The sequence below is a fragment of the Cebus imitator genome, unplaced genomic scaffold (assembly GCF_001604975.1).
Source record: "Cebus imitator isolate Cc_AM_T3 unplaced genomic scaffold, Cebus_imitator-1.0 Scaffold726, whole genome shotgun sequence".
NCBI classification, from domain to species: Eukaryota; Metazoa; Chordata; class Mammalia; order Primates; family Cebidae; genus Cebus; species Cebus imitator.
This window is the reverse complement of record NW_016108041.1, coordinates 392,106-403,259: the sequence shown is the minus strand read 5'-3', so window position 1 is coordinate 403,259 and position 11,154 is coordinate 392,106. Positions and strand designations below refer to the sequence as shown.

The 11,154-nt window shown below is 56.6% G+C and overlaps 1 protein-coding gene across 1 annotated transcript in view; it reads left to right on the top strand.

The window, feature by feature from the left end:
• RASAL3 (RAS protein activator like 3) overlaps positions 1-10,931 on the top strand; it is a 14,765-nt gene extending 3,834 nt beyond the window's left edge. The window contains exons 3-18 of the mRNA XM_017519095.2: positions 529-659; positions 831-909; positions 1,016-1,077; positions 1,877-1,947; positions 4,095-4,221; positions 4,313-4,411; positions 4,906-5,448; positions 5,971-6,115; positions 6,370-6,514; positions 7,726-7,962; positions 8,060-8,261; positions 8,355-8,473; positions 9,182-9,572; positions 9,877-10,034; positions 10,467-10,530; positions 10,619-10,931. Of these exons, the coding sequence (XP_017374584.1) occupies positions 529-659; positions 831-909; positions 1,016-1,077; positions 1,877-1,947; positions 4,095-4,221; positions 4,313-4,411; positions 4,906-5,448; positions 5,971-6,115; positions 6,370-6,514; positions 7,726-7,962; positions 8,060-8,261; positions 8,355-8,473; positions 9,182-9,572; positions 9,877-10,034; positions 10,467-10,530; positions 10,619-10,762 (2,717 nt within the window). The 3' untranslated portion in view covers positions 10,763-10,931. The remainder of the gene's footprint in view (positions 1-528; positions 660-830; positions 910-1,015; positions 1,078-1,876; positions 1,948-4,094; positions 4,222-4,312; positions 4,412-4,905; positions 5,449-5,970; positions 6,116-6,369; positions 6,515-7,725; positions 7,963-8,059; positions 8,262-8,354; positions 8,474-9,181; positions 9,573-9,876; positions 10,035-10,466; positions 10,531-10,618) is intronic.
• The last annotated feature ends 223 nt before the right edge of the window (positions 10,932-11,154 follow it).

Genomic DNA, 11,154 nt, shown 5'->3' with positions numbered 1-11,154 from the left:
AAAAAAAAAAAAATAGACAGGGTCTCATTATGTTGCCCAGCCTGGTCTCAAACTCCTGGTCTCAAGCAATCCACCCATCTCAGCCTCCCAAATGTTGGGATTACAGGCATGAGCCACCATACCCAGCCCCTGTCCTGTTTTTAATCTCTCGGACCCACTTATTGCCTTGGTGAAGAGAAGAAAGCTTGTGACTGAAGCCCAGCCCAACCATTCACAAACTGTGTGGCCCTGGGCAAGTCACTCAACCTCTCTGAGTCTGTTCTCATAGCCCTTTGAATGGCTTTTGGAGGATTCAATGCAAGAAGGTGTGTGGTATACAGGGTACTGGGCACATAGTAAGTGGGCCGTGTCTGCTCCCCATGGTTTGTAGGGACAAGGCCCACACAGAGGTGAAGGCTTGCCCAAGATCATACAGTCTGATATGGCTGCCAGGGGAGGGCACCCACCATGAGCCTTGGGGAATGGAAAGGGTGGCCTGAGGGAGAGAAAAGGTCTCTTAAGTCCCACAGTGTCTCCTCTTCTTACCAGAGCCGCAGCCAGAGCCGGAGCCCCCAGCCCCACAGATCCCTGAGGCCCCTACACCTGACATGCCTGTCTGGGACATTGGGGGCTTCACCCTGCTTGATGGGAAGCTGGTGCTGCTTGGAGGCGAGGAGGAGGTGAGAGGGGGCACCTGGGCAAAGGGAGGGAAGAAACAAAAAGGAGGAGGGCAGAACAGAGGCAGGGGCTGAAGGGAGGATGATGGGAAGGTGTCTGCCTCTCCCTCTGTCTGTCTGTCTGTCTGCCTGCCTGCCTCCCCTCTCTGACTACCCACTCCTGCGGGAGAACAGGGTCCTCGAAGGCCCCGGGTGGGAAGCGCCAGCTCTGAGGGCAGCATCCACGTGCTCATGGGGAACTTCAGGGATCCAGGTAAGCTTGAGGGGCAGAAAGTCTGGGGCATTTGGGAGGCTCTAAAAGTGGGTCAGAATCTAAGATGATTCCAACCCCACAACCTCCCACCCGTAACTACCCACAGATCGGATGCCTGGAAAGACAGAACCAGAGACTGCTGGTCCCAACCAGGTCCACAACGTTCGGGTAAGGCAGCCAGTGAAGCAGGGAGCTAGAGGGGAGAGCCAAGAATCTCAGATCCTCAGAACTGAAAGGCCACTTTTACTGGGTGATCTGGGACAGGTTGCTGACTCTCTCTGGGTCTCAGAGTCCCAATCTGTCAAATGAAGTAATGAAAGAACATTCTCTAGGGTTTGTTTATGGGAAGCCAATAGAGTGTGCAGGAGCCAGGCAGGGCAGTGCGCTGTAGCTGTAGTCCCAGCTACTCGGGAGGCTGAGCAGAGAGGACTGCTTGAGGCCAGGAGTTCAAGACCAGCCTGAGCAACATGGAGAGACTCCATCTCTTTAATAAATAAATGAATAGTGAAGGAGAGTATAGGATTGATAAATGGGAGCTTGGGCCAGGCACAGTGGCTTACACCTGTAACCCCAACATTTTGGGAGGCTGAAGCAGAAGGATTGCTTGAGACCAGGAGTTCGAGGCCAGCCTGGGCAACATAGCAAGGCCCCAGCTCTACATGGTAACACTCACCTGTAGTCCAGCTGAGGCAGGAGGATCACTTGAGCCCAGAAAGTTGAGGCTGCAGTGAGCCATGATTGCACCACTATACTCCAGCCTGGGTGAGAGCGCGAGACCCTGTCTCAAACAAACAAATGAAGAAACCAAAAAAATGGGAGCTGTTTGTTGCTCTTATTATTCCAGCTAATACAGCCTGAGTTTGGTCTTGGTCCTCCAAGACCAGTAGATCCTCTGGGATATCTTAGGAGGGCAGCAGCTGCAGAGGGAGCACAGATTTCGGTTCAGGTGATATTCCCTTCCCCACAGGGGTTGCTCAAGAGGCTGAAAGAGAAGAAAAAGGCCAGGTCGGAGCCAGGAGCCAGTGCTCCCCGAGATGGGTAAGGGTGTATGGGAGGCTGGAGGGGCTGAGGTTCAACACTCCCCCCCGCTCCTGCCTGTCATTTCAACCTTCACCAAACACCCCTTGTGGCCTCTGTGTTCTGCCCCACATCAGTTGATGCTGGGGATATTGAATGACCTAGCAACAAGCCAGGGTGGGGGCAGTCTGACACAATGACTCTAAAATGTGTTAGAGACTAATGACTTTAAAATGTAAATTGACTCTAAGTCAATAAACTGGTCTGGGAGTGTCAGGGAAGGGACCCTTGAGCTGAGAGCTGAAGGGTGGATGGAAGTCAACTTGGCCAGAGAGGGTGGGAAAAGCATTCCAGGCAGAAGGAATAGCAAGTGCAAAGGCCAAGAGGCCAAAAGAAGCAACTAAAATAAGGCCAAAGGGGCTGGGCTTACACCTGTAATCCCAACACTTTGGGAGGCCAAAGTGAGCTGACTGCTGAGTCCAGGAATTCAAGACCAGCCTGGGCAACACCGTAAGTCACCACATGCTTTTTTTTTGAGACGGAGTCTCACTCTCACCCAGGTTGGAGGGCAGTAGTGTGATCTCGGCTCACTACAACCTCTGCCTCCCAGGCTCAAGCGATTCTTCTGCCTCAGCCTCCCAAGTAGCTGGGACTACAGACACATGCCACCATGCCGGGTTAATTTTTGTATTTTAGTAGAGACAGGGTTTAGCCATATTGGCCAGGCTGCTCTCAAACTTCTGACCTCGTGATTCACCTACCTCAGCCTTCCAAAGTGCTAGGATTACAGGTGTGAGCCACCTCGCCCGGCCGTGAGATCCCATTTCTACAAAAAAATACAAAAATTAACCGGGTGTGGTGGCAGGCACCTGTATTCCCAGCTATTGGGGGGGCTGAGTGGGAGGACTGCTTGAGCCCAGGAAGGAGATCGTGCCACTGCACTCTAGCCTGAGCAACAGAGCAAGACTCTGTCTCAAAAAAAAATAGGGTTGGGTGTGGTGGCTAATGCCACACGTTGGGAGGCCAAAGCGGATGGGTCGCTTGAGGTCAGAGGTTCAATACCAACCTGGCCAACATGGTGAAACCCTATCTCTACTAAAAATACAAAATTAGCTGGGCGTGGTGGCACACGCCTGTAATCCCAGTTACTTGGGAGGCTGAGACAGGAGAATTGCTTGAACCTGGGAGGTAGAGGTTGCAGTGAGCCGAGATCATGCCACTGTACTCACACCTGGGCGACAGGGCAAGACTCTGTCTAAACAAATAAATAAATAGGGCTGGGCATGGTGGCTCACACCTGTAATCCCACACTTCGGGAGGCTGAGGTGGGTGGATCACGTGAGATCAGGAGTTCAAGACCAGCTTGGCCAACATGGTGAAACATCATCTCTACTAAAAACACAAAAATTAGCCAGGCATGGTGGCAAACACCTGTAATCCCAGATACTTGGGAGGCTGAGGCAGGAAAATCACTTGGACCTGGAAGGTGGAGGTTGCAGTGAGCTGTAATGGAGCCACTGCACTCCAGCCTGGGCCAGAGAACCAGACTGTCTCAACTAACTAAATAAATAAGATAAAATAAAACAAGGCCAGGGAGGCTTGAGCTCAGAAATGATTAGCCAGGCACGGTGTGCATGCCTGTAGTCCCACCTCCTCCTGAGGTGGGAGGATCGCTTGAGTCCAGGAGTTCTGGGCTGCAGTGCGCTATGCTGATCGGGTGTCCGCACTAAGTTTGGCATCAATATGGTGACCTCCCGGGAGTGGGGGACCACCAGGTTGCCTAAGGAGGGGTGAACCCGCCCAGGTTGGAAACGGAGCAGGTCAGAACTCCCGTGCTGATCAGTAGTGGGATCGTGCCTGTGAATAGCCACTGCACGCCAGCCTGGGCAACATAGCGAGACCCTGTCTCTGAAAAAAAAGGAAAGAAAAGAAAGTGACAGATTAGGTGGAGGGGGATGAGGTGACAACATCTAGCCTCTGCTGGGTCATGTAGGTCACCAGGAGGAGTTGAGTTTATCCGAAAAGCAAGGAGGTGCCATGGGGAGGAGGCCCAGAGGAGAAATAGGATCCGATTTGGGTTGAAGTCCTTCCCGGCCTCCCTCTACCCTTCAGGCTATGGGGGATGGGGAAGAGGCAGATGACCACGTGCTCATCCGCCCCCTTCCCAGACCCCCAAGTGCTCTAGGCTCTAGGGAGTCACTGGCCACACTCTCTGAACTGGACCTGGGCGCCGAGCAGGATGTTCGGGTCTGGCCACTGCACCCCAGCCTCCTGGGGGAGCCCCACTGCTTTCAGGTAAGTGCGGACAATCCACCTCTGTCCCACCTCCCACCCTTTGGCTTCACCCTTGGCCTCAATCACACCGTTGGATTCTCCATCCCAACAGGTAACGTGGACTGGCGGAAGCCGCTGCTTCTCTTGTCGCTCGGCCGCTGAGAGAGACCGGTGGATCGAGGACCTTCGTCGCCACTTCCAGCCCACCCAGGTCATTGCCCTTAGAAAAGTGGGACACGGAGACCCCTCCCACACGCCTGGCCTGCTCCTTCCACTCTACCCAAAACCAGCTCGTTCCATAACCCGCGCCCCCAACACATCTGCCCCGCCTGCTTCGTTGCAACGGCTCCAAAGACTCCCCTTCCATTTATTACCAGCCCCGGGAATATCAGACCCGCCCCTTCTGTCCACTCCCGGCCCCATGCGCACCCAAAACCCTGCCTACCAGGCAATCGCGAAGTCTTCACTCCAGGACTACTCTTCTATACCCTGGAGCCCCGAACTCCCCCGGAAAGCCCAGAAAAGCTAGAAGACTTCCGCGTAGCCACCTCGGGACTCCCGTGGCTCTACCTCTTTCCCCAAAGGCTCAGCGATCTCTCCTAGAGACCCGGCGCACCAGCTTTGAGGCTCCGCACTTAACTTGCGGTGCGCTCTTTGGGGTGCCAACGAACCAAAACGCTTCCCCCACCCCACTCCCATCTGCAGGACAACGTGGAGCGGGAAGAGACCTGGCTGAGCGTGTGGGTGCATGAGGCGAAGGGGCTTCCCCGGACAGCGGCGGGGGCACCTGGCGTGCGCGCAGAGCTGTGGCTGGATGGCGCGCTGCTGGCACGCACGGCGCCTCGGGCCGGCCCCGGCCAGCTCTTCTGGGCCGAGCGCTTCCACTTCGAGGCGCTGCCACCGGCGCGTCGCCTGTCGCTGAGGCTGCGCGGCTCGGGCCCGAGAGGCGCGGTGCTGGGCCGCGTGGCGCTGGCGCTGGAGGAGTTGGGCACCCCACGCGCGCCTGCAGCCGGCCTAGAGCGCTGGTTCCCACTGTTCGAGGCACCGGCGGGCGCAGCGCTGCGGGCGCGGATCCGGGCGCGTCGCCTGCGCGTGCTGCCGTCGGAGCGCTACAAGGAGCTGGCGGAGTTCCTCACCTTCCACTACGCGCGCCTCTGCAGGGCCCTGGAGCCCGCGCTGCCAGCGCAGGCCAAGGAGGAGCTGGCGGCCGCCATGGTGCGCGTGCTGCGGGCCACCGGCCGGGCGCAGGTGCGGCACCAAGACAGCGCGGACCGGGGCAACCAGGGGTAGACCGATAAGGCGGGAGTTGGGGTGCAGACCTGAGTTGTACTTGTCAGGGGGCTAGAGCCCTTGAATGGGGGGGCCTGAGGGCAGCTGTGAGGGGCGTGGCCCGAGTATCACCTGTAAGGGGCGGGGCACCCAGAAGGGCGGGGCCCGAGTTTCAGCTGTGAGGGGCGGGGCCTAAGCATCACCCATAAGGGGCGGGACACCTTGAAGGGCAGGGCCTAAGCTTCAGCTGCGAGAGGCGGGACCTGAGCATGGCGCGTGAGGGGCGTGGCCCAAGTTGAACCTCAGAGCTATAAGGCTTAAATTTCTGCTGTGAGGGTTAGAGGTTCTGGCTTCAGTTATGAGCCCAGCAGTAAGAACTGGGCCTAAGCATCAGCTACGAGAGGCGAGGCCTGTGACTCTGGTGTGAGGGAGGAGCCAAGGGTTCGAATTCCCTTGGACTCAGTCTGCAACCGGTGCAAGGTGACCCCTTGCCTTTCCCAGGCGCTGGTGACTGACCTGGGCACTGCGGAGCTGGCGCGCTGTGGAGGCCGTGAGGCGCTGCTGTTCCGGGAAAACACATTGGCCACCAAGGCTATCGATGAGTACATGAAGCTCGTGGCACAGGATTACCTCCAGGAGACCCTGGGTGAGCTGGGGGGGAGTCCGTGTCAGTGGCCTGCTGGGTGAACTAGGGGACCTGAGTGAAGTTCTAGGAGTCCCTGAGCGACCTGCATTCTGGTAGTGAGTGGTGTTTTGGGGATGCTAAGATCCTGGGGTCAATTGGGAGCTCCCCCACATGTTGGGTGCCTCCTTAGTAACCTGGAGATAAGATTGGAGGATGGGTGTGGTGGGTTTTGGTGGTCATGCCCCCAGCCCCTATCTGGCTGTGCTGAGCTACAGGACAGGTTGTGCGGCGTCTGTGTGCTTCCACTGAGGACTGTGAAGTGGACCCCAGCAAGTGTCCAGCCCCGGAGCTACCAGAGCACCAGGCCAGGCTTCGGAACAGCTGCGAGGAGGTCTTCGAAACCATTATCCACTCCTACGAGTGAGAATCAGGGCCCCAACACCTTAGTCCACCTCTGCTTACCATGCTAATCCTGACCTCCAGTTTAGGGTTGCCAGATAAAATACAGGAGACACTCAGTTAAATTTGATGCAATAATTGGGACATGCTTATACTAAAAAATTATTCATTTGAGCCAGGCACGGTGGCTCACACCCATAATCCCAATACTTTGGGAGGCTAAGACAAGAGGATTGCTTGAGCCCAGGAGTTCAAGACCAGTCTGGGCAACATAGCAAGACTCCATCTCTACAAAAAGCTTTCTGTAAATGAGCGTGGTGACATGCACCTGTAGTCTCAGCTACTGGGGAAGGCGAGGCTGGAGGATCGCTTGAGCCCAGGATTCAAGGCTGCAGTGAGCTATGATCATGCCACAGCACTCCAGCCTGGTTGACAGAGACCCTGTCTCAATTAAAAATAAATATATAAATAGAAACTACTCCATTATCTGAAATTCATCTTTAACTGGATATCCTGAATTTTCATTTGGCACATCTGGCAACCCTATCACCATGCTATGCCACCTGACCCCAAGTAACCTGAGACCCAATTTCTTGTCCTGTAACCACAGGTGATTCCATACCCCCAATTCCATGCCACTGGCTCCAGTTAACATAGGACCTCAATCCTATGACCTCTGATTCAAGATGATACCCCAAGTCCATGATAAGTGACCCTCCTCCTCAAGTCTCATGCAACTAATCACAAGAGACCTGGGATTCCTATCCCTTGACCTCTGACCCTAAGTTAATCTGTATACCTAACCCCTGACTTCAGTCAAGTGACTTCTGACCCTAGGTGACCTCCGGAGCCCCAATTCTACTCCCTATCTTGTACTCTGGCTCCCTAATCCCCTGTCCAATAATAAGTACATCCAAGCTCATAACCTCTGTCTTCATGTGACCCTGTACCCTAAACTCTAAGAATATTGTCCCCAGCTATTGTCATAGCTACACCATAAGCCATGACCCCATGCTGACTCATAACCCCAAGCATTGTTATCTCAGATATTCCCAATCCTGGATCCCAGACCCCACGTTCAGTGAGAAGGAGGCCTATAGAGGCTTCATGAATACCTTCCTGAAGGATCATGAACCAGTCATGCAATGCTTCTGGGACTCCCGACCTTATGACCTTAACCCTTTATGCCCATAGCCTCCCCCTCTGACAATTCATTGCCTCTTCTGCACCAGCTGGTTCCCTGCGGAGCTAGGCATTGTGTTCTCAAGCTGGCGAGAAGCATGCAAGACACGTGGCTCTGAGGCGCTGGGACCCCGACTGGTATGCGCCTCCCTTTTCCTGCGGCTCCTGTGCCCCGCTATCCTGGCACCCAGCCTCTTTGGTTTAGCACCAGAGCATCCAGCACCTGGCCCAGCCCGCACCCTCACGCTGATTGCCAAGGTCATCCAGAACCTCGCCAACCATGCTCCGTAGGTGCTGGGGAACTAGGGGTTGGGGAGGTACCATGCTGGGAGTGTGGGGGTGGCAGGCATCTGGCCTGACCTACCCAGCCTGGTCCTGATCCAGGTTCGGCGAGAAAGAAGCCTACATGGGCTTCATGAATAGCTTCCTGGAGGAACATGGACAAGCCATGCAATGCTTCCTGGACCAGGTGGCCATGGTGAATGTGGATGCCGCACCCAGTGGTTACCAGGGCAGCGGCGACCTGGCCCTCCAGTTGGCCGTCCTGCATGCCCAGCTCTGTACAATCTTTGCTGAGCTTGACCAGGTATGGCCTGAACCCAGAGCAGGGAGGCAAGAAGGCTTGGCAGACTCTGACCCCAGAGACTTTGCTCAGTCTCTGTCCTGTGTGCCTCACCAGACAACCCAAGACACCCTGGAACCACTGCCCACTATCCTGCAAGCCATCGAGGAGGGCCGGCCTGTGCCCGTGTCAGTGCCAATGCGTCTCCCACCACCCCCAGCCCAGGTCTATTCCAGGTAACCTCAAATCTGGTCTGGGGTCTAAATGGGTAGGAACAGAAGCAGGGCTGAGACAGGGGTCAGAGGTGAAGATGGATCATTGTGAGCAGAGGTCCACCCCAGGGTCAGACTGGAATCACAGGTTACAGAAAGGGAGGGTCAGGTCAAAAGTCACATGGTGTTTGAGGTCAGGGATGAGGGAAGAGGTTAGGGCCTCAGGGATGAGAAGAGCGGTTAGGGCCCCAAGTGGTCCGGATCCAATTAGATCTGACCAAGTCAAGGGTCATAGAGAAGACAGGATTATAGTCAGAAGTCAAGGACAGGAGCCAGGCTCAATGGCCCACGCCGGTAATCCCAGCACTTTGGGAGGCTGAGGCAGGAGGATCACTTGAGGCCAGGAACTCAAGACCAGCCTGGGCAACATAGAGAGACCCTATGTCTACCATAAATAAATAAATAAATTAAATTAGCTGGGTGTAGTGGCATGCGCTGGTAGTCCTTTGTATTTGGGAGGCTGAGGCTGGAGAATAGCTTGAGCTCCGGAGTTTGTGACTGCAGTGAGCTATGATCCAGCCACTACACTGTAGCCTGGGGGTGATGGAGTGAGACCTCGTCTCAAAAAAAAAAGAACAATGTCACCTGAGGGTGAGGTCACTTCTGGTCAGGTCGGGATGGGGTCATCTCAGGAGCCAGTAGAGAGTCTGAGATTCTCCATCCCATTCATAGCCTCTCCGCAGGGGAGAAGCCCGGCTTCCTGGCCCCCCGGGACCTCCCCAAGCACACCCCTCTTATCTCCAAGAGTCAGTCTCTGCGCAGCGTTCGCCGCTCAGAGAGTTGGGCCCGGCCACAGCCCGACGAAGAGCGGCCCCTGCGGCGGCCCAGGCAGGTGCAGCGCACGCAGAGTGTCCCGGCCGGGCGTCCTGCCCGCCGCCGCCAGTCTGCGGGACCCAGGCCGCGACCCAAAGGCTCCCTGAGCACGGGCCCAGGGCCCCGCGGCCGGCCTTGGACCCGGGCCTCCGCCTCGCTGCCTCGGAAGCCGTCGGTGCCCTGGCAGCGCCAACTGGACCAGCCTCAAGACCGAAACCGGGCACTCAGCACGCACAGACCTGTGAACAAGGTAAGGTCAGGCCCAGGTCCGCGCCTGGGGAGTGGGGAGTGGCAAGGGGTAGACAGGGACGCGACTGGGGAAGACTGGAGGGCCAGGCAAGTCTGGATTCAAGTACCCAGCTCGCTGCGCTGTTATCCCCGGCCTAGCCCGACCCTCTCTGAGCTTCAGTTTCCCCAGCTGTACAGCAGGAGGGATGTTCCCCAACTGGGAAGGGCGGTGATGACGCTGAGCACTTGGGCCTACGAGGTCAGAGTCTCCGGGGAGACGCAGGGGCGGGACGACAGGTCAGATTACAGCTGCTTTCCCACCACAGTTGGCAGAGCTGCAGTGCGAGGTGGCCGCTCTGCGTGAAGAGCAGAAAGCGCTGTCCCGCCTTGTGGAGTCGCTGAGCACCCACATCCGGGCCCTGACGGAGCAGCAGGAGCAGCTGCGGGGCCAGGTTCAGGACCTGGACTCCAGGCTCCGCTCTGGGTGAGCCCAGCCCTCTCCATTAGCCCTGCGCCCAGGTGGGTCTGATCCAATTAGATCTGACCAGGCGCTGCCCAAATCACGCCTGGTACGACCACGCCCCCAATCTGGCCCCTCCCCAATGTCTGTCCAGGCCCCGCCTCTTGGCAAGCCCCGCCCCCAGATGGACCCACCCCACGCAGGTCGGCCTGGGACCCTGGCAGATTCTCTCATCCAGGTCCCACCCCTCCAGGAGCCCCACCCAACGTGACTGTGCCGGGCCCTGAGATACCTCAGCCTGGGCACTCCCTCAAGCCCAGTCACGACCCCACCCAGGACTGGACAAGCCCCGCCTCCACTCCAAGCTCCACCCTTTGAATCCCTGGCATTCCAACCAGAAGCTGGAAGGGACTTCCTTAATCTCTGACTTTCGCCCCCATCCTCTGACCCCCACAGGAGCTCAGAGTTTGATTCAGATCACAACCTTCCAAGCAATGAAGGGCACAGTCTGAAAAGCCTGGTGAGACTTCCGTCTGTGCCCTGGGGCAGGTCTGGGCGGTGAAGAAGTAAGGGTTGGTTTCTGAACCCCATCTCCACTGCCTCCCCAGGAGCACCGCCTAACTGAGATGGAGAGAACTCAGGCCCAGCTGAGGGATGCTGTACAGAGCCTGCAGCTTTCTCCAAGGACGTGGGGGTCTCGGAGTCAACCCCAGCACCTCAAAACACCCTGCCTCAATGGAGACACCAGCTGAGCAGTCCATCCCGCCCCACCCCACGTGGTCTGGGAGCAGAGAGACAGCCATCTTGGGGGAGGTGTCTGACCTTGCCTTAGCCCTACTTGGCCTACAGTGGGGAGTGGAACTGCAGGTGCCAGCCACCCTGGCAATACGAAGTTGCCCAGTAAAATCTTGATTTCAGTAACATTGGTGGTTTCTTTGCCCACTAAGAATTGCCAGTTCTTAGACATTTGCCCCCCAATCCCTATTTATCTCTCCCAAATTCTCCCCTAGTTAGAAATCTCATGGAGAGGGCCATGTACTCCAGTTCTCACCAGCTGTGTGACCTTAGACCTTCATTCTCTAAGAGCCCTTGTTTTCTTATCTGTGAAATGGACATAAAGTTCCCTAAGCAGTGAGAGGACCTA